This window comes from Mus musculus, chromosome 1, assembly GCF_000001635.26.
Source record: "Mus musculus strain C57BL/6J chromosome 1, GRCm38.p6 C57BL/6J".
NCBI lineage: Eukaryota > Metazoa > Chordata > Mammalia > Rodentia > Muridae > Mus > Mus musculus.
Window position 1 is genome coordinate 34142735 of NC_000067.6, and position 22933 is coordinate 34165667.

General features: G+C 44.0%; 1 protein-coding gene across 35 annotated transcripts in view; it reads left to right on the top strand.

Moving 5' to 3' along the window:
* The window catches only part of Dst (dystonin), a 400775-nt gene that overhangs the window by 234847 nt on the left and 142995 nt on the right, over positions 1 to 22933 (top strand). For 31 of the 35 annotated variants that reach the window (XM_006495666.4, XM_006495690.4, XM_006495691.4 and 28 more), the window contains 13 exons: positions 9468 to 9580; positions 9679 to 9785; positions 11779 to 11898; positions 13865 to 13960; positions 14047 to 14174; positions 17886 to 17979; positions 18270 to 18424; positions 20275 to 20737; positions 20892 to 21020; positions 21163 to 21240; positions 21342 to 21503; positions 21593 to 21697; positions 22324 to 22419. In XM_006495666.4, coding sequence (XP_006495729.1) covers positions 9468 to 9580; positions 9679 to 9785; positions 11779 to 11898; positions 13865 to 13960; positions 14047 to 14174; positions 17886 to 17979; positions 18270 to 18424; positions 20275 to 20737; positions 20892 to 21020; positions 21163 to 21240; positions 21342 to 21503; positions 21593 to 21697; positions 22324 to 22419 — 1846 coding nt within the window. The other 4 variants (XM_006495686.4, XM_006495680.4, NM_010081.3 and 1 more) reach the window with 4 other exon arrangements.

The window sequence follows — 22933 nt, forward strand, 5'->3', positions numbered from 1 at the left end:
AAACCAGGAAAGGGGATAACATTTGAAATGTAAATAAAGAAAATATCTAATTAAAAAAAAGAAAATAAGTGGATTCTCACCTCCCTGCTTGGAGAAAGTTTGCAGTTTTTTTAAGTCTCTTACAGATTAAGGTTTTTTGTTTTGTTTTTAAATTTTTACTCTAGGCAGTTGACTTACATGCGGGTGCTTAGAAGGAGATCGCTCTGTGTTGAAGCCAGTGGCTTCCTCTGGACTTGTTCAGGTTAGGAGGCAGCTACGAAGGGAGTTGTTTGTAAGAAGCCTCGTTTGAGAACAAGAGGAAATTATCTTCATACCCTGTTTGCCACTTAGGAGTTCTTGGCTTTGATTGTCTCAGTAATATATGTGCCCAAATATGAGCATAAAGGGATGCCAACGCCCTGTTACATAACTGTGTGTGATTCTTCTGCAAGCCCATATTTTCTGCTGGGGGACAGGGGAGGAGACAGCTTTATAGACCTTTGGGAGGTGGGCAGGGGGGAGGAGGTGAGATGCTTGCTACACCAATAAGAACAGTTAGAGAATGTGAAGTCTGAACATGATCTGACCCAAACAGTCACCTTCAGGAATTTGTTATGGTAACTGCTGTGCTGTCACGGGAGACGTGAGGCATAGGGAACGCATGTTCTTACTGTGTGATCTGTTGAAAGGAGGACAGACGTTATGCAACATACGCTGCTACACGTGTCTTTGTGGAGTTTGTGTTGAGCCTGGCCTCTGGGTAACTGGAGTGGGGTTTTCTTTGTCTTTATATTAAAACTTCCACTGGGTAAATCCCTTTATCATTTTCTACAAACTGCTGAGCACTTGGTTTTCCTAGGAAAGCCTGCTCCTGCAGGAGCCCAGCCGCCTGCCCTGCCTGTGCTTGTCCTTAGGCAGTGATGCACGCTGTGGAATGTCACAGGTCAGGGTAGAGCCGGAGTGGACGCTCGCTGGGGTGTCTGACTTTGGGTCTCTTGGGTCTCTCTGACCTTGTCTGTCCTTTGTCCCCTCATCTCTCTTTACCCTTAACAGATGAGTGGGTATCTCCTCTCATGGAAAATAGGTGTCAACAAGTGTAAAGACTTTCTTCTCCCTCCTGGATGCACACCCATCTCCTTGCATCCAGTTCCATCGCTTCTGCTCCAGTGCAGCACAGCCATCCTCTTCTGTCCATCAGAAGACCCCTGCTGCTGCGTGCTCAGTGGCGGTGCTGCTGCTGTGTGCTCAGTGGTGGTGGTGGTGGTGCTGCTGTGTGCTCAGTGGTGGTGGTGATGCTGCTGTGTGCTCAGTGGTGGTGGTGGTGCTGCTGCTGTGTGCTCAGTGGTGGTGGTGGTGGTGCTGCTGCGTGCTCAGTGGTGGTGGTGATGCTGCTGCTGTGTGCTCAGTGGTGGTGGTGGTGGTGCTGCTGTGTGCTCAGTGGTGGTGGTGGTGCTGCTGCTGTGTGCTCAGTGGTGGTGGTGGTGCTGCTGCTGTGTGCTCAGTGGTGGTGGTGATGCTGCTGCTGTGTGCTCAGTGGTGGTGGTGGTGCTGCTGCTGTGTGCTCAGTGGTGGTGGTGGTGCTGCTGCTGTGTGCTCAGTGGTGGTGGTGATGCTGCTGCTGTGTGCTCAGTGGTGGTGGTGGTGCTGCTGCTGTGTGCTCAGTGGTGGTGGTGGTGGTGGTGGTGCTGCTGTGTGCTCAGTGGTGGTGGTGGTGGTGGTGGTGCTGCTGTGTGCTCAGTGGCGGTGCTGATGCTGTGTGCTCAGTGGTGGTGATGCTGCTGCTGCTGTGTGCTCAGTGGCGGTGCTGCTGCTGCTGCTGTGTGCTCAGTGGTGGTGGTGATGCTGCTGCTGCTGTGTGTCTCAATGGCGGTGCTGCTGCTGCTGCTGCTGCTGGCTGCTGCTGTGTGCTCAGTGGTGGTGGTGCTGCTGCTGCTGTGTGCTCAGTGGCGGTGCTGATGCTGCGCCTCTCCAGGTGCCACCACTCTTCTCTGCCTTTCCCTTGTACCTCCTTTCTCCTTGACGTTCTGCTTTTCTCTTCCAGAGATCATCTTCCCCGTTGGGTTTTAAGCATGTTGGTTGTTTCTGTTAATTAAAGGATCAATAGATGTATTCTTCACAACCCTGTGCTTTTGTGTGTTCATGAGTGCACACAGCGGCACGCTAGTGCCTGCGGGTGGATGCGACTGCTTTTTCCCACTCTCCTTTTGGCAGGGGTTTCTGCCTTCGTTTCTTCACTTGATGCTTATTTCTCAACCATGCTGTACTCTGGTTCTGACCCCACCATCCACTCAAACCCTTGCAAGGGCTTGGGCAACATCCATGTGGCTCACTCTGTGCACTTGAACATGTTTGGCCTCTTGAACATTCATTTCTTCTCTCTTAGCTGCCGTATTTGGAGTGAGTGTTTAACCAGTGTGGTCCAGCTTTCTCCCTTCCCTCTCTTGTCTCAGCCATATTTACAACTTTTAGTTGCTACAACCTGTGTTACGAGCACAGTGCTGTGGGTCTGACCTCTTCTGGACCCTGTTCCTCTCCCCATTGCCATCATTTTAAATTTCCTTGTCTGATTTCAGATCTGATCATTTAATACTTCAGTTGCTTCCTGTAGTTCTTAGGGGGAAAAGTTTGCAATCCTATAAGAACTTCCCTCGAATCGGCCTCACTTTGGCCCCTTGCTAATGCCAGCTCAGATAACAGGTGAGTTTTCCCCTGTGTTCTCACAGCCAGGTGAGACCTCCTGGTGTGCTCTAAGCTCTCCGTATACCCAGTGACTGTTCTCAGCATCTTGTTGCTTGGAATGTGGTAGATGCCTGTTAAATACTGTGTGCATGAAGGAATAGACTTGGTGCTTTGTTGGTTGGGACAGTTATGTATGTGTATACCCAAAGCATCCAGGCACCTCAGCCTGTGCATGGTATTCTTCGTGCCTGGGTTTACAATTTCTTTCTTGTACATCACCCTGAGATCAGCCCACATGGGTTCTTGAGCTTTGTCCCAGCAGCAGCTGGGAATCCCCTCCCAGGGCCAACACATTTCCCGATGCTCCATAGGCATGCATAGCTGGAATTCTAGATGATTTTGTTCAAGCTTGGTTGTTATTGGTTGTAACTCCTGATTTCCAGTTGAAGTAAGAAGAGCTGTGCAGGATTTGATTTGTATCCCAAGAGAGAAGAGAGCAAGTCAGAGATCACAGGACCCCTGTGGTTTCTGTTATTGGTATTGGTTTCCCTTAAGACTAAACTGTGATAAGACACTCATACAATGTCCCATGGCAGTACATTGTCGTGTATCATTGTCCATACATCGAACATTTCATCTTGTATGACCCCCTTGTTTCTATTGCCTTGACAGAAAGCAGCTGTGTAGAGAAAGGGCCAATGAGCATCCATGCCTAGATTGTAGCCCAGCGTTTCAGGGGAATCACAGTGGAGGATCTTGAGAGTGAGTCACAGCACATCTGTAGTCGGGAGCAGAGGAGCAAGTGCAGATGTTTCTGCTCACCTTGTTTTCCTTACTCCTGCACAATCTAGGACCCAAACTCAGGGAATGGGACTATATCTCTTTAAGCTGGGCTTTTCAATCAGTTAAGGCAATAAAGACAACTCCCCCCACTGATATGCCTGCAGGCCAACCCAGTCTGCACTTTCTTCCCATGGATTCTAATTATATCAAGGAGACAAAGTAGCCATCAATCCCTCCACCCCTTGTCAACTTGGCAAACAGAACATCACTTTAAGCTCTAATCTTCCCCCCCTTATCCCCAAATTCTCATCTTTTTTTAAATAAGAATTAGTTCACCTTTTAAAGTCCCCCGAAGTCTTCACAAATTTCAATACTTTAGAAGTCCAAAGTCTCATAACTGTGAGGTCCTCTTATTGAAAACAAGTTAAAGATGTCCAAAGAACAGAGTAAATATTCTTATTCCAAAAGTGGGAGAACGGGGACATGGGAACACTAAGGTCAAACCAAACCTAAAATCTCGACGTGCAAATGCCTGCACAAAACTCCATTGTTGGTTGGCATGTGGGGCTTACAGTGCAGGGCCTTGGAGGGCTTGGTAACTACCTCTGTGGCTCTGCCCGCCTGCGGCATACACTGCGCTCATTTAGGCTTAGGTGGGCTCCATTCTGAAACACCTGTAGCTCTGAATGCGCACAGCCCTGGCATCTCCAGTGCTTGGAGTATCCATTGCAAGAGAAGCTTTGCTTCACAGCTTCCTGTCATCATCTCTCAGGGACTCCCAACAGCTTCAGGCTTCGGCTGCAGCCGCTTTCAGTCTTGTATCCTTTGTGCCTTTAGAATGCGTGTGCACCAAGTAACTGCTCTACCCCAGCTACCTGTAGCCAGTTTCAGTTGAGACCGGAAATTGCTCCAGTGTCCTATCACCTCAGATCACTGTGCTGTAGCTGCTTGTTTTGTTCTAATTTAACATAAAACAAATTTTGTTTGTTTGTTTTAATTTAAACATAAAAATTAGTGCTGTTCTACAGACTTAATCTTACCATTAATAATCTTCCTATGTGCTTGAGAGTTAGATCAGTCAGCATCCCCCTCCAGTGTATCTCTGCTTCTGGAGTCAAACAATAAAAATAAACTGAAAAATATTTAAAAACAAAACAAACAAAACAAAACAAAAACAAAAACCAGCCTCAGGCTGGAGAGCTGGCTCAGCAGTTAAGAGCACTGACTGCTCTTCCAGAGGTCCTGAGTTCAAATCCCAGCAACCACATGGTGGCTCACAACCATCTGTATTGGGATCTGACGTCCTCTTCTGATGTGTCTGCAGACAGCTACAGTGTACTCATATATATAAAATAAATAAATAAATAAATAAATAAATCTTTCTTAAAAAGTTGTTGTTGGTGGGGTTTTTTTGTTTTTTGTTTTGTTTGTTTTGTTTTAAAACAGCCTCTTGTGTTGTACAAAAGGAGAAAATAATAGGCCACCTTAGTATTTGTATATATTTGCATTTCTACTGTGAGTTTTTATGCTAATAAAAAAAATGTTTGAGAGGCTTCCTTAAGTTATCTATCTGATATTTTTATTTCTTAGTTAAGGAGAATGAAGTGATTCTACTTTAAAGGAATAAAATGAAAGTTTTAAGAAAGATCATCACTTCAAAGGAAAATTAAATTTATTAGAGATGCTAACATGGTTTAGTTCTCAGACCTCAGATAAGAATTAATAAGAATCGCACACTGAGAAAGCTGGGGCTGATGGTTCAGGCCTCTCAATCAGGAGGTAACAGCACAGGATGCTCAGAAGATCATAATCTGATTTATAGAGAGTAGAATTGAAGGCCAGCTCAGGCTAAAACTCATGGTAGAAAAAAAGCCGTACCAACTATCTCACCGAAAGAAAAGTTAGAACCCTAATCCGGATTGAGTAGTGCTCTGTGACTTTCTCCTGGGGAGAGGACGCACAAGCATGCACACACATGCACACTCCCGGGCTACCAACAGGAGTAAGAGGGATTGCTTAACCGAGGCAGGAATGAGTCACACAGCTGCATCACAGAAAGCCCAGCTTAGCATCGGTGACAACTCAACAAAGCTGGGACCTAGAGCGCGCAGAAAGACACACAAGCAGCTCAGCGGGTCAGAGGTACCTTTCGGCAGCTTGGCTGTCAGCATCCACTTCCAGTACCTCAGCTGTTAGGTGCCTTTAGTTACTCTTGCTGTTTGTGACTCCCTGGGGAGGGAGGAGAGTACTGCTTTTGGTTGGTTTCAGGACTTCCTGAGACTTCTGTGTTGTTTGTGTCCTGAGTCTTATGGAGCCTCCTTTAGAGCTTCCTGGGTCTTAATGCGCTTCAGAGGAAATTGCTATACACAGAGAAAGGCCTGGATATATCTATTTAATAATTCTCCACAGCATCCCAGCTAATTCTTACAAGTTAATGTATGAATAATTAAGTATCTAGAGTCTGGAAAGTAATATTGGGATTATTCCCCACCCAAGGAAAAGTCTCTTGTGGAATTTTAGTGTTCAGATAGCTTTTGGCTGTTACTATGGATATATTTTTAAATTATATAATATCTGTTCATACCTACATGTATATAAGTCATGTGTATGTATGTGAACATATGTGTGTGATTTAAACATTTTGTCCAAAGTGAGTGCTTTTTAAAAATGGGTACTCTATAGAGTATTAAATATTAATTTAATTCAAAACATAAACTTGCAGCAGTAGCTATTTCTTCTTTTAAAAAATTCTGTTACTGTGATTAACAATGTGTGCAAAAGCAACTTGAGAAGGAGCGGGTTTATGTCATCTTATATTCTATAGTCTAGCATGGGGAGAGCTCAGGAACGGGACTTAAGCAGAGGCCATAGAGGAGCACTGCTCACGGGCTTGCCCTCTGTGGCTTGCTCTCTGTGGCTTGCTCAGCTTAACTTTACACAGCCAGGACCACCTGCCAGGGATGGGACAACCATAATAGGCTGTGTCCTATTGGCTGCTTCTTCCCATATAAATCAATGATGGAGAAAATAACTCCCTCTGTCTTACTTATAGGCCAGTCTAATGGAGGTGATTCTTCAGTTGACTCTACCTGTTTCCCTGATGACTCTAGCTTGTGTCAAAACAAAATAAAAACAAACAAAAAACCTGATCAGCACACTCTTTCAAAAATACATTTTTACTTTATATTTTTATAATATATTATGCCTACTAAGAATGTACAGAAGTGGTGTGCCCTTGTTTTTGAGACAGGGTCTATGTTGCCCTGATGGCCTAGGACTGTGTACATAGACCAGGCTGGCCTCATCTATCTATCTTTGCCTCTGAGTGCTGGAATTCAAGCTGTGCACCACCACATCTGACAGGTTTATGCTTTCTGGCCTCAGTTCTAAGGACTTTATGTCCTTATGATCTTATATTTTCAATTTAAAATTTATGTAGTTTTCTTGTAATCATTTCTGAAAGAAAAGATGGGTTGTGGTGTTTTAAGAGGTATAAAGCAGCCGGGCGTGGTGGTGCACACCTTTAATCCCAGCACTCGGGAGGCAGAGGCAGGCGGATTTCTGAGTTCGAGGCCAGCCTGGTCTACAAAGTGAGTTTCAGGACAGCCAGGGCTATACAGAGAAACCCTGTCTCGAAAAACCAGAAAAAAAAAAAGGTATAAAGCATGTAAAAATCAAATTATAAGATAATAAAGGTCAAGAGCTTATCAGTAAAAATGCTTTTCTACAAAATGTCTAGCATATATTTTTGTCAGAGTGCATTATGTGAACAAGAAAACGTGTCTATAAAATAGGGGAATGATAATAACTAAGGCTAGCGTCGTCGAGCAGAAGTAGGAACACGCTGCCTTCGTGTGCCCGCAGTGTGGGCTCATGCTCTTTGCATACTTAAACCAGGCTGTGAGTAAAATTCCCGCTAACGTTCCACGAAAGTGAGATGTGAGCTTTACGATGGGGATAAATATCTTCAGTAAGAGGGAGCATCTGAATTGCTTTGTGTGTATAGCATACATTTGCATGTGTGCATACGTGTGTGGTATACAGGTGTGTGCTCACGTGTCTTCTATTGCACGAATACTGCCTTGTTACAAGGTCTCTCCTGAAGACCACCATTTTGAAGCTCACCATTTTCACAGGCTGGCCAACGGGCCACCAAGCTCTTGGGGTCCATCTCTCTTTGCCACCCAATGCTGAGATTATAGACACACAAAGCCACGTCCAGCTTTTTAGATGGCTGCTTGGGGTTTGAACACAAAACATTCATGGTTGCATCTGAGGCATCTCTCTAGTCCCAAATAGATGGAAATTTAAAGACTGTTATCCTAGTGAGATTATCAAGGGTGGAGGCGGTAGACACTCAGAGCAGAAGCTGTAGATACTCAGAGCAGAGCACAAGCCCCCGGGTGCTTCAGGAAGAGCAGTGGAAGGCCACTGGAAGAGAAGGGGCCAGCCAAGCCAGGCGACAGTGTAAGAAAGACTCCTTAGGGTCTTTGGTTTTCCTGGTGCCTTTCGATTTTCTCCCCTTTACAGTTTTTTTTCTTAGCTAATTTGTTTTCTCTGTTGCAACCTTTGGCTAGAAGACATCCACTGCAGTGCTGTTCTGGTAACATAGTTAAACTCAAGACGGAGGAGGGGCTCATTCGGCTCCCTGTGTTGTGCAGCTGTTTCTCTTCTGAAATGACCTCATCCTGAAAGAAGTTTTGTGTTTTATTCTCTTGGTCAGAAAACCTTCATTCTTCAATGACTTTATTCATTCCCCTTGGGATTACTCAGTGTTTACGCTCCTTGCTAATGGCGGGGTTCTCACAATAGCATGCTCTTTCTTGCCCGGAGGTTGGCAGTCGCAGAAGGTCTGGGTCTTATTTGAACAGTTTTCTATTGGAAGAACTTTAGACATTTGGTTTTTTTTTTTTGGTTTTTTTGAGACAGGGTTTTTCTGTGTAGCCCTGGCTGTCCTGGAAGTCACTTTGTAGACCAGGCTGGCCTCGAACTCAGAAATCCGCCTGCCTCTGCCTCCTGATTAAAGGCATGCACCTTTTGTACATATCTGTTTAGTATTCTTGACATAAGTAGATGGGTCTGTGAATTAAATAAATATTTTATGTGTGTGTGTGGAGAGAGAGAGAGAGAGAGAGAGAGAGAGAGAGAGAGCTGTCCTTACCTCTCATACTGTTACTGGTGAATGTTGACCACATTGGTGGGCATGGAGGCCAGTGAGGTATTTGTGATGATTTTCTGGCCTGTGGACAAATAGGAAGTGGAGATACATTTCCATTTCGTGAACACTTCCTTCTAAGACCTAATGAAAGTACAGGTAGATTGATGGCGGGGCGGGGGGGGGGGGGGGGCAGAATCCTGCCTTTTCTTTAGGTTAAACAAAAGTACGCAGTTGTGTTTGATTTTCTTCCCAAGATTGGTGATGTACTTTAAGGGAGTTTCTTGTGCATATGACTGCTACACAGGGTCCTTACTGCTCATTCCTCCCATACGCCCACAGCACACAGAGGGCCCGCTATTTGTGTGGGGGGTAATGTTGAGCAAACCTGAGAGCCTGTGGGATGACAGAGAGGTCTCCTCTATATAGGGAGGTTCTAAAGAGATTTTAGTGGGTGGGTGCAGCAGAGAATTGAGAGGCGGGTCCTGCAGAGGCTGGAGAGGGGTGGGTGCTGCGGAGACCGGGGAAGCATTTAAAGCATTGGTTCTCAACCCATTGGTCACAAGCAGATATTCCTACATATCAGATAGCCCACATTGCGGATATTTACATTACAGTTCACAACAGTAGCATGATTACAGTTATGAAGTAGCAGTGAAAAATTTTATGGTTGGGAATCACTCCAACATGAGGAACTGTATTAAAGGGCCACAGCATTTGAGAGGCTGGGAACCACTGGCTTAACGGAAGCCTCAGTTTTAATATGGGTGTGGTACTGGTACTTACAGATGTATAACTTAGGTGGCTAACCCAGGCAGGTGTCAGGCTGAATTGGCACGGATGAAACTTAACACGGTGCACTTTTTCCTAGGCCGGACCTGATAGACATGAATACTGTTGCTGTTCAAAGCAACCTTGCAAATTTAGAGCATGCTTTTTATGTAGCTGAAAAAATCGGTGTTATCAGACTTCTGGACCCTGAAGGTGAGTTGTCTTCTTGACTCTTACCTGTGCCGGCACAAACATCTCCTCAGAACTCGCCTGGGCATCGTGAAATAACTCATCTCTGTTGCTGCTTGTAGATGTCGACGTCTCTTCCCCGGACGAGAAGTCGGTGATAACCTATGTGTCCTCCCTTTATGATGCCTTTCCCAAAGTCCCCGAAGGTGGCGAAGGCATTGGTGCAAACGTGAGTGTTGCCTTTTCTGCGCTTGAAGACTTGCTTCATTGATGACCTGAATTTCTTGATAATTATAGTGCAGGATTTTTAAAGCGAGATTTTAAATGCCATTTAATTATTTGGGCTAACGTGCTATTCTGATTGCATGTATATCTCACAGTGTGGTTATACAATTGAAATTGAAATGTAACTGAAAAACAGTCCTTGTGTCTCAAATAAAGGAAGTGACTTGAGAGTCCCAGCACATCTCTGAACAACGGTTACGGGTCACTGAAGTATATGGATTCCCCTTTTTACTTTGCTGCCCCTTTGGAACCGCTGGTTCTTCTGTCCTTCTGCATAGCTAAGCTGTCCCACTCTAGAACACAATTTCGAGTTGACTCAGAAGACCCTGAAACATACTGATGGTTGTTTTCTGACTTACAGATGAGGTGTAGGTGCAGGTCTCTGCATTTGGCCGGGTGGCCAGAGCTAGGTTCCTGACACACAGCTTTAGCTCTTGGGAGCTCACTAGATAGCATTTCTCACAGGCTTGTGGAATTTCACCATGCTGTGCACCTTGACATGACCACGCTAAGCAAACGCTATGTCTAGACATGACCAGGAAGCTGTCCATGTTCACGTGAGAGCCGTGCCCCTTGAACTGAGGCTCCCCTCTCCCTTCTCACGGATGAGAGAGATGAAGATATATAGATGCACTGCTTGGGAGCCTAGTGCTTTCTTTTCCGGTGGCTTATGTCTCCGCTCTGTAGTATTATTATTTCTAGGTTTATTTTTCTCCTCTGCCCCTTGCCTTTCCTGTGAAGACGGTAACCTCTTGGGTCTCCATGCAGTGTGTTCCCGTTTCTCTTCTCTGAGCTCCTGCCACCGAACGGTCCCTACAGCTCCACTCCTTTATCTTCTTGCTAGTGTCACCTCTTCTTTCTTCCTGTAGACCTGGCCTTGAGCACTTATGCTTTTCCATCTCTTTTCCATTTCCATTTTTCCATTAACTCTTCACATGCCAAAGTCATCGTCCTGGCCTGTCATTAGTGCTACTGTTCACAGGCTACTTGGTAAACTCTGTGCACATGTTTCAGGAGTCAGTACTGCCTTTTGATTATCATTATTGACAATCCCGTCTATTGCTCTGTAGTATTAACCAATCACTTAGAGGCACAGCTGTGTGAGTGCCATGCCTTCTAGGACTCCTGTCTCACCCACGCTCTGCCTACACCCTGCTTCGGCCATATGAATATTCACTGCCTGTTAAGGTAGAGCTCAGAGCCCAGCCTTCACCAGAGAGGCCTCTGGTGACCAAGGCACACATGGATCCCGATTCTTCCCTCCAGTTTTTAGCCCGTGCTGCCTGTTTCTGCCATTCAAACACTTGAGTAGATATTGCTCCCCAGTGCTCTTTCAGTGAGTCAGACAGTAAGTAACTCCTGACCACAGGTGTTATGCCTTAAAAGTTTTGATTTTTATTATATAACAGTGAGTGTAGTTGTGCCATCTCTAAGCATCCTCAGAAACTTAATTATATAATAGTTCATTTCCTTGTAAAAGAGTTTGTTTAATGAGTATTTGAAAATCCCACCACATCTATAACTGTGTTGAGCGTCAAAGGCTGGGGGACTTAGATGCTTAGCGGTTGGCAGAGATGCTGTCGCCTGGCTTCTGTAAATTGTTGCTCCCCTTAAGTTTAGCTCTAGAAACCTCTCAGGTCACAGCATTCTTTTTGAAGCCCCAGAAGCCACTTGAGTGCAGTGACCCAGACAGCCACTATCTCTGGATCAGAATTGGCACTCACTGGGACTGGGTTAGTGGCCAAATGTTAATAGCACGTTTTAAATTGTGTTTGTTTCGAAAGTGTTGTAGCTGGGCAGGAACTAAGAAAACGTTCACCTGGTTTTCTCTGTTAGGCTTCATGACACCTGGCCTCTTAGGAATATGTCTAATAAGTTGTGTTGCAGAAGGGTGTTCTTATCCATAGATACAGCTTTCCTGCTGTTTTGTCATCTAGGATGTTGAAGTCAAATGGATTGAATACCAGAATATGGTGAACTACCTCATCCAGTGGATTAGACACCACGTGGTCACTATGTCCGAGAGAACATTTCCTAACAACCCTCTAGAACTAAAGGTTGGTATATCACCGACATCCCGAGGGGCTGGTTTGGTGGGAACCTTTAAACTAATGCTAGCTTAACCCCATAATAGAGTTCAAGATAGGTTACCTATTGGCAAGCTATACATTTTTACTAGGCAGATTTTTTTATTACCCATTTTCTAGGGTAAAGAGAAAAATATTAATAATTTTTTAATTATTTAAAATATTAAAATATTTTAAAATATAGCAACAACATCTTTAAGAATGTATTTAATTTGTTGAGAATTGAAGGTATAATTTGAGCGATTCTGAAACTTAACATTGTCAGATTGTACTTGAGTGAGAAATGCTAAGAGCCCACAGGATGCTGGAACAGGAGAGTCCCAGGAAGCTCACACACGCAGCACCGGTCAGGCGCTTGCCTCTCCGCCTGCCTGAGGGCTTCTTTTGTACAGTACAAGGCACATCCTGCAAGTTAAGAATTTTAAATACAGATCCATCTAGAGAGCAAGTGAATCTACAATTGATGATCGTAGGCTGACGTTAGTGGCCAGGGTTTGGAAAACCTTTGCTAATCATGTGGTCTTAGGCACAGTCATTGAGGAGGAGATGTCACAGCAGCATAAAGGAATCATGAATGCATCACTTATCAAAGACTAAACTATGTCATTTTATACATTTGTAGTTGAACTAGCAAAAGGCATGTAATTTTTCACATACCACTAATATGACTATAGAGTAGCCTCAATTTTGACTTATTAAGCTTTGTTTTAACTCTGACTGTAATCCCAGAAACTGTCATGACACAGCATAGGCCCCATGAAGGCTCTTTGTTATGTTCACATCTGTTCAGAACATCTGTGGTGTGGCACTTCTCATTGCCTCGGGGAATTTGCCCTTGGCACAGAGTTACTGGTATTTGTTGAATAATACTAAGACCTTTTTTATAGGGTCTTTTCATTGTAAGATGCCTTCCTTGGTGGATATGAACTGTTCTAGGGCATGAAAACCTGCCCGCAAGACTCCAGCATGGTGCCACAAACAGCGTTTTGCACATAATAACATTTGGTGATTAATGACTGATGGCAGCCTACAAGATTTTGGTTTTGGGTCAGAAGAGTTTTTGGATTTCATGTACAAATACAGTTATTTCCAAATGTATTCCTGGGGTTTTTTTGTTTGCTTGTTTGTTGACCATGGGCAAATCTGTGTCGGTCTCTGACTTCTGCAGATCTTTGCAGTGTGAGAATTCACACAGGTTACTTGATTGTGTGTGGTATGGAAAAGAAAACATATCCTGAGGAAATTCACAAACCTTTATAGATTCTTACAAAAATGTGTTATGTGTTTTAAAGTAGCATAAATTACGCTTAACTAATTAGTATGCACTTATCAAATGAGAAAGTGTTTTATTTATGCAATTTTAGTAAGGTTTTTCTTAAGTGGATATAATAACACTTTATGAGGTTTACCGATGGCATGATAATTACATGACTGGAGCATTTATAGCAGTAACATCAGCTAATGACATCCACCTTCCGTTGTTAGGAAACAACCCCCAAAACAAAAACCAGTTGAAACCAACAGCAGTACAGTGAGGCCACAGGTTGGCCCTACACAGCTGCTGCGGATTCCAGAATAGAGCCCAGGAATGAAAGGGGGCAGGTCTTTTCCTTTCCTTATGCAAATTGCATCAAACTGCTTTCTGGAAGCTAAAAGTCAATGTGTGTTGTTTGGAAAGCTCAGACTCTCGAGGATGTGTTTGGGTGCCAGGCATTTTAACAGAACCATTGTTTATTGTTTAGATTCGTGTGTGGCACATGTTGAATCGTGGCTCCCATCGACAATTAAATCCATATCTATCCCTGTACAACCCAGCACACAACTACACACACACACACACACACACACACACACACACGGAGCACTGATTACAGAAATGATGCCATGCAAGCAGACTGTGAACTTGGACTGTAATTCATTTCCCTTTCCATTGTAGGCACTTTATAATCAGTATTTACAGTTCAAAGAGAAAGAAATCCCACCAAAGGAGATGGAGAAATCAAAAATTAAACGACTGTATAAATTATTAGAGGTGAGCCAAGTACTGTTCGGTACTTTAAAGCACTCTTGAGTTGTCTCCGGTTCTCAGCGCTACATTAGTTCTCTTGTTCCCTTAAGATCTGGATCGAGTTTGGGCGCATCAAACTCCTTCAAGGTTATCATCCGAACGACATCGAGAAGGAGTGGGGCAAACTCATCATCGCCATGCTTGAGCGGGAGAAGGCACTACGTCCCGAGGTTGAGAGGTAGGGATGCTGTCCTAGACCGGAGCCCACTGAGGGATGGCCTCAATCCTCATGCTCTGAGAACGTGGTTTTGTTTTGTTGGATGGTTGACTTGTTTTTCACTCTGTGTGTGTGGTCATGTCTGCCTGGGCACTTATGTGTATGTGTATGTGTGAGTGGAGGGCAGAGTTCAACCTTGGTCTTTCCTCAGGAGCTGTCCCTTGTGTTGTATGAGACATGGCCTCTCATGGGGACTGGAGGCTCACACAAATCACATTTCACATTGACTTGTCAGTATGACCTTGGATAAGTCTCTTAGGTTTTTTTCCCCTTCTAGTTCCCTATCTAGAAATGCTAACAAGAACAGTTAAAGAGTAAATTAGTGACTATGTAAAGGACCTGGTAGGTTGGATTGCTGTGTGGAGTCTCATCTAACAAGATATTATAGTTTAAAACAAAAAAGTACCCAGAAGTCTTTCTCCAAGGGACCATAAATTACCAGGGCTCAAGTTTGGAAGCTGGTAGGTTAGGGACTAGCTATTTTGTTTCTTGTTGAAGTTTTTCATATGGCTGCCTTCTCTTGTGGTGGTAGAAGGCCTTCCCTTTAAAATGCAAGAGAGGCTGGGGTGTGTTCAGTTAGAGTACTTGTCTAGCATCCACAAAAACATGGATTCCATCCCTTGCACCACATAAAAGTGGTTGCACGGCACTTGCCTGCAAATCTAGCATTTGGGAAGTAGAAGCAGAAGACTTAGTGAGGCAGAGGCTGGCCTGTGCTCTAACTGTACCTCACTGATGGCGCAGGAAGGCACACCTTAGCCTTCAGGAAGCACCCACCCACCCACCCGCTCGTCCAAGTGCAGAGGTTCTAGACCTTCTGGGCAAATGCTCTACCCGAAGCCGCTTGCCCAGCCATGTCCCGTGTGCTTATCTCCTTGAGGCTGTAACCCTACAGCCCCACTGCAGTACGGGAAGCTTGTCCTTGGTGTCCCTCCTCACAGCGAAAGAAAGGCATGTGTGACAGGCAGCTCTTGCTGCAGAGCTGCCACTCTGCCTGTCTCTTAGGAGCTGTCCTGTGCTGGGTTGTATCGTCCCCTCGTCACAGGGGTAGTGTGGTCGGTTCTTTTGGCAGGGAGTCTGCCTCACTTGCTGCTTCTCTTTACTCCTGCTCCTTCCTTGACTTCAGCCTCCATGTTCTCTCCAGTAGTGTCCCAGGCTGGCTCATATGCCTTTATTTTTTTTAATGACTAATTATTTGAGTATTGTTCAGGGTTCTTTCCTTGGTTATAATTTCATATTTCTTCATGGAGTGTTTAAGCCACTTGTTACTTAGGTATCCGCTCTGAGAATGTAGAGAGGAGCTATCATTTTGGGTCCCTTACCAGTGCCTTTGCTCAATGCCAAGCACAAAACAGAGACACGCAGTGTAGCTGTGTCCTCACTGTCTTAGACACCGACTTCAGTGTTGCCATGGAGTAATGAATTAAAGATAATATATTACATATGAATGCAAAGGCAAGTCCACCCTTTATTACTGGCTGCATCCTTGTTAACTCATAAAGTTACCATGTCTACATAAGCAGCCTATGAACTAAAATGAACTGTAAATGCTTAGGGTGCAGCCCTTACAGGTAGTTAAAATGAAGCATTAAATGAGCCATTTGAATTAAAGACACCAAGAAAAGATAGTTTTGGTCACTACAGCAGTATCAGAATTTTAATGTGCATCATAATCCACTTTGTATTGTTACAGACTGCATACATATCACAAAAGAAGTTTATTATCTAGGCTTGTGTTACAGTGCAAGTCTACTGTAAGCCCAGTACTTGGGAAGCTAAACAAGGGGCAGGGCAAGTTGCAATTCAGCCTGGACTATAGAAAAGACTGTCTCATACTTTAAAAAAAAAGAAGGGAAGAAGTTGGTGACTCGGAGTTGCAGAGGTTGAGGGATGCTGTCCAGGGCTGGCGTCTTTGAAGACCTGTGTGCTTCACCTTCCCCTGGTAGAGGGCAGAAAGGAGACTGAAGCGAGGTGGCCGGTGAGCAATCAGATCGGCACAGGAGACAACAGATGCTCACTGAAACAGGAGAGCCAATGCTTCATTAGCCACTGCCGCAGGAACCAAGCTGCCCCTTTGATAGTGACACTCATTTATTCATGAGGGTTGAGCCTTAATGACGTCATCGATCTTCCCGTGTCTCGGTATGCTGTACTGGGGATTGTGTTTGCAGCACATGGCGCTTTTGAGATACATTCAAACCACAACAGCACACTAATGAAATAAAGCGGTTGAGACTTCAAGACTGGGGAGCCAGTCTATTCTGGGTTAGGTTTATTACTTCAACTTGGAAGTCATGTGATCATAGACAAGTTCTTCAGTGTTGAGGCCTCAGTTTCTTCATCTGTAACAGATGAGGTTTTGTGTGTGAAATGTTTCCTTTCCTGGTACACAGAAATTGTATAAGTGCAAGGCGCAGCTGTTCCTGATTTTAATTGTTCTCTTTTACTTGGTAAATGCTCTTTGAAAATTAAAATGTTTAACTCAGTTTGGCTTTGTAGAATTGGAGGTAGGGAAGTATTTAGATAAAAACCTTCATTTTTCTTGACACAAGTCTTTTGTGGGCACAGACCAGGTATTGCAAATTATAGCTATGTGGCTCGGAGTGTGTAGAAGACAAACAGGGAAGAATCAATGTTCTTGGGGCCTGTACTAGTCTGTGTGAAGAAGAAGCAAGCCCAGACACATTCACACTTAGTTACTGAGCCAATATTCTGCGTGGAGTCTTTGGCTTTTAGAATCCAAACAGTAGTGGCTTAGGAGAGAGAGTTTATCACACAAAGAAAAGTAATTGAACATTTTTCCAGTTAATTTAATGCGGTGAACAATGGAAGAGATGGTCAAATGGAAACAGATTTGGTTTCTCATTAAATTTGTGTGCTTGCTTATTGATTATTGACTTATTGATTAGTCCAGCATTTTACCTTGTGTTAGGAAGCACGTGGGATCTGCTTGCTGTCCAGCATTTGTCCAGCTGTGTGATCTGAGCTTTGTGTTTCTGGTTGGTGCTTGGTATTGATAGCATTACCTTCACTGGTGCTGCCCGGGCTCCTGTGTACCTGAGTTGTTTTTTAGGTGGTTGAAGCTGGATGACTCTTGGTGAAAATATTTGGCATATCTTTCCCAGTGACGCCCAATCGTCCTGCTCTGCCCGTACTTGCAGGGCTTTAATGCTGGCTACAAAAGGCAAACCTCAGCAAGCAAATGAATGGCTGTAGGCAGGATTCTTTAGAATAGTTATCAGCATAGTATTTGCAGTGCATTGCATATGCACGCCACAGCATATTTAAGGATCCGTTAAAGCCCTGCCCCTCCTTTTAGACTGCCTTTCACCTGGTAGAAGTTCTCCTCGCATGGTCCTAGGACAGCATTTCAGGACCGAAAATGCAGAGTAGTAGCTACAGTTACCGTAGCAGTGACTCTGTGTTTAGTAACACCACCAGCACTCGGACTAGTCTGGATTCCAATGAGAATCTCCTGTCCGTTCATTGTGGTCCCACGCTGATCAACTCCTGCATTAGCTTCAGTAATGAGTCCTTGGATGGACACAGGTACGCAATCTTCAGCATGAGGTTGTCTTTCCTTCCTTACAGGGGTCGTATTTGGGGACTGGTTAGCTCTTTGACTTCAAAAAAAGAAGATTTTTTTTTCTCTTTTCCCTTTGACCCTTTTAGGTTGGATATGCTGCAGCAGATTGCCACCCGAGTTCAGAGGGATAGTGTCAGCTGCGAAGACAAACTCATCCTCGCCCGAAATGCTCTCCAGTCTGTAAGTCGACTTCAAGGGCTAGGGCTTGCTGTAGAGGGCTGGTGTGTGCTCGGGTAAACGGGAAACTTCCACAACAGTTGATTGACTCCTAGGACCTGTTCTCTGCAGAAGCTTTGAAGGATCATGATTGCCATTTCCTCGCCGGGGAGGCAGGGAGCGAAGGGCATGCGTCTGAAACAAAACAAATAAAGCCCCAAGAGGCGTCTCTCCTAATATTTTGGAGTTTGATGTTTAAAGCTGGTTTGGACCTTTGTCTTTATGGAATTAATGCCGAGTTCTTTTAAATATAGGATTCCAAAAGATTAGAGTCGGGAGTCCAGTTTCAGAATGAAGCAGAGATTGCCGGGTACATACTTGAATGTGAGAACCTTTTACGCCAGCATGTGATTGATGTACAGATTCTGATAGATGGGAAATACTACCAGGCCGATCAGCTGGTGCAGAGGTAGGAGCAATCCTTAGTTCTTCTTTCCAGTAAGTGTGAGAACATAATGGGAATATACAATATACAGTGTGTGAATCATGATGTTTCTATAAAAACAAGTAGAATCAACATGTATAATTAACTTTAAAAAAATCTACTTTAGTTTTTTTTTTTTAACTTATTCACTTTACATTCCACTCCCTGACCCCTTCCAGGTCATCCACTTCCACAATTCTTTCCCTAACCCCTTCCCTTTTCCTCTGAACTGCTGGGCCCCCTGGGTATCCCCTGACCCTGGCAGTTCAAGTCTCTGCTAGGCTAGGTGCTTCTTCTCTCACAGAGGCCAGAAAAAGCGGCTCAGGTAGAAGAACATATCCCACATACTGGCAACAGCTTTTAGGATAGCCCCCTGCCCTATTCCAGTGTTCAGGACCCATGTGAAGGTCAAGCTGCACATCTACTACACATGAGTGGGGCGGCCTAGGTACGGCCTGTGTATGTCCTTTGGTTGGTAGTTCAGACTCTGAGAGTCCCAAGGGTCCAGGTTAGTTGACTCTGTTGGTCTTCCTGTTGAGTTTTTATCCTCTCAGAGGTCCGCAGTCCTTCCTCCTAGTCTTCCATAGAGTCCCCAAGCTCTACCCACTATTTGGCTGTGGGTGTCTGTATTTGAGTCAGCTACTGGGTGGAGCCTCTCAGAGAAAATCATGCTCCTGTCTGCAAGCATAACAGAATATCATTAATAGTGTCAGGGATTGCTGCTTGCCCATGGGATGGATCTCAAGTTGGGCTGGTCATTGGTTGTCCATTCCCTCTGTCACAGAATGTCATTCTCCTTAACATGTACTGTCACAGAAATATTGCAGCCATTAAAATGAATATTTTTAATGCCTATATTTATTTCCAAGTGTTCAGGATATTTATGTGGGTCTTTGGATGGGATCCAGAGGCAGAGTGAATATTTAAGTAAGCCAAAGTTAAGGCCCTAGGTTTAGTCCTCAGACCTCCAGATGAGGAGGAGGAGGAGGAAGAGGAAGAAAAGGGTAATTTATAACATTAGAAAAAGAAAAATTGTAAAAAAGGTTCTCATCAGTTTTCTGTTTACTCTGTTATGAAAATGGTCATAATCAAATATTAGAAAAAGAGACATGTGTAGCTAAAGCTGTGTATGGTGGCACCCACGTGGATTCTCTGGAAAGAATTATAGATACCAGGGCTTGCAGGAGCTACATAGCAAGACTCTACCTCAGGAGGAAAATGACCATCAAAAAATAAACAATAAATCCAAAACCTATCTGAGAAGGTTATGGGAGCAGAGGGAAGAGAATCTGGCGAACCGTAGTCTCTGTCTCTGTGTCCGTCGTCGTGAGTCACGTTTGAGCCAGTGCTCCCACTTCTGCGAGCCAGTGGTTATTTTCTTGTAGATAATTAGATGAAACTAGAAAAACCTTATGTTCATGCCAGACGTGGCTTATAAAAAATTATTATCCTAAATATCGAATAATAGAACCATCGCCTTATGGTATATAATTATGTTCCTTATAAATGACAATTATAAGAATTAATAATGTGGAGAGTCCTCACAGTGTGATACTCATTAAAAATTAAACATGAGGCAAAGTTTTATCAAGATGGTTTCAGTGATGTTTTTTAAAAACAAAATAGGCATTTCTCAAGCAAGTAGGTTTGCAGAACAATTGTTGGAAGCAGAGCTCCTGTGTGCCTTCTTGGGCCAGCGCTACCATTAGAGTCTTGCAGCGGCAGTACATGACTGATGGATGCCATTGCAGAGCCAGCACTGATACACTGGCTAAAGCCAGCAGTTTGCATTAGTCTTTTCTGTCCCACCTCACATGCCTCTGTGTTCTTCCCAGGGTTGCAAAGCTGCGTGATGAGATTATGGCCTTAAGGAACGAATGTTCTTCGGTGTACAGCAAAGGACGCATGCTGACCACGGAACAGACCAAGCTCATGATATCAGGAATCACTCAAAGCTTAAACTCAGGATTTGCACAAACCTTACACCCCAGCCTGAACTCAGGGCTAACCCAGAGTTTAACCCCTTCCTTGACGTCTTCTAGCGTGACTTCTGGCTTGTCGTCCGGGATGACTTCCCGCCTGACACCATCAGTTACTCCGGTGTATGCACCTGGGTTCCCTTCAGTTGTAGCTCCAAACTTCAGTTTAGGGGTAGAGCCAAATTCATTACAGACTCTGAAGCTAATGCAGATCCGAAAGCCCCTTCTCAAGTCGTCTTTGCTGGATCAGAACTTGACAGAAGAGGAAGTCAATATGAAATTTGTTCAAGATCTCTTGAACTGGGTTGATGAGATGCAGGTAATGTTTATCTCAGTTGTCCAGTCTTATTCTTGAAACAACAACTACTACTTTCTTCTTCTTTCTTCTCCTCCTCCTCCTTTTCTTCCTTTTCCTCTTCCTTCTCCTCTTCCTCCTCCTCCTTCTTCTGTAAATCATTATTTTACTCTTTTAGGTGCAGCTGGACCGCACTGAATGGGGCTCAGATTTGCCAAGTGTTGAAAGCCATTTAGAAAACCATAAAAATGTTCACCGAGCCATTGAAGAATTTGAATCCAGCCTTAAGGAAGCTAAAATTAGTGAGGTATATGAATTTTTGTGCTTTTAAATATTTTATTGTATTTTGATACTATTTTCTTTTTACTTAAAGACCCTGTAACTCAGTAATTAGTATTAGTCAGAACTTAGCGTCCCTAACTCCCCATGCCTTTGCTTCCATATTTTAGATTCAGATGACAGCGCCTCTGAAACTCTCTTACACAGATAAGTTGCACAGATTAGAGAGTCAGTACGCTAAACTCTTGGTAAGTATTTTCTTTTTCTTTTTAATTTGTTTGCTTTAAGTGTTCTGTTTTATGCCTGTTGCGAAAGGATCTGACTCTTACAATGGGTTTTCCTTAAAAAGAATACATCCAGAAATCAGGAGCGACATCTCGATACACTCCACAACTTTGTAACCCGCGCAACTAACGAGCTTATCTGGTTGAATGAAAAGGAGGAGTCGGAAGTTGCTTATGATTGGAGTGAGAGAAACAGCAGTGTCGCCCGGAAGAAAAGCTACCACGCGGTGAGTCGGCTGCGCTTGGCTCAGGTGCCAGCGCTGGACCTGAAGAGCTTGCCGTATTTCTGATACGCTTCCTGATGCTTCCTCGCTAGGAGCTGATGCGGGAGCTGGAGCAGAAGGAGGAGAGCATTAAAGCTGTTCAGGAGATCGCAGAGCAGCTGCTTCTGGAAAACCACCCAGCCCGCTTGACCATCGAGGTAAGAAAGGTCGAGGCGTGGGCTGATGCATCAGCAACCATAAACCTTGCCCGCTAGTTCAAAACAAAACAAAACACTTCTGAGTGCTTACTACAGTGTGGCTCGAAAATAACTGTCCCAACAAGTCATGCTGATCTTCTCTTCACCATCTCTTAGGATAAAGGTAGCAGGTTATTTTTAGGACCCATGGAGCTCCTTGTGGGTAAATTCATCTGATGGTGTTCTGTGTACTTACCATGTGTAACAAGCAGAAATGTAGCTTAGTTTGAGGGAGCAAATAATATTATGTGTTGCTAGATCCCCAGAGGCAGCTAAGTGTACATCTGTAGGAACACGTGCCTGACCACAGGACAGGAGCAGTGTGACATTCGCTAGATCAGGCTTTAGACATCCTTAATGCACACAGAGCGCCCCCTCCTGGGAGGCCAGGAATTGCACCTTCTACATAAACAGGTTTCACAATTCATGAATTAGATGTGCTTTCTACAGTATTTTTTCTTTATGAAAGATAAATACGCTGCATTAAATAAGAAGCCCTCAAATAGATGAGTGTTTTAAATATTATTATATATTAAATGTAATAATTCCAATGATCTGCCCAGCTTTCACTGTGTCTCCTCCCTCAGGCGTACAGAGCGGCCATGCAGACACAGTGGAGCTGGATCCTACAGCTGTGCCAGTGCGTGGAGCAGCACATTCAGGAGAACTCTGCCTATTTCGAGGTACGTCGGTAGAGTCACAGCGTGAACACACAGCATTGCTGTTTGGGCCGAGGTGCAGAACTACCACAAAGAAACAATGTGCAGAGCACACGGGGAGTAAGCCAGTACGTTCTTTTCAGGACCTAAGTGCTGCTGTCTCATCCTAGAGGGGAAACTCTGGCCTTTAAGGAAGAAATCCTATGGCTGGATGATGGCTTTAGTTGGCAAAGTGTTTGCACTGAGTTCATTTCCCAGAAACTATACTTATGAAAAAATAAAGTGAGTGGAAGATCCTGAGACTTGCTGGCCAGCCAGCCTAGACAAATAATGAGACATTTATTAATAATTAGTTATACTTGTTATTTGATAATACTTATTAATATAATTAATCAATATAATATGTTTATATATTTGTAATATACATATATAATATAGTATAATGTATTATATATGATAAATAGAAATATAATATGGATAGAAGTATAATAATAAAAATTATTATTATTTTATAATAATGGATAATAATAATTATTAT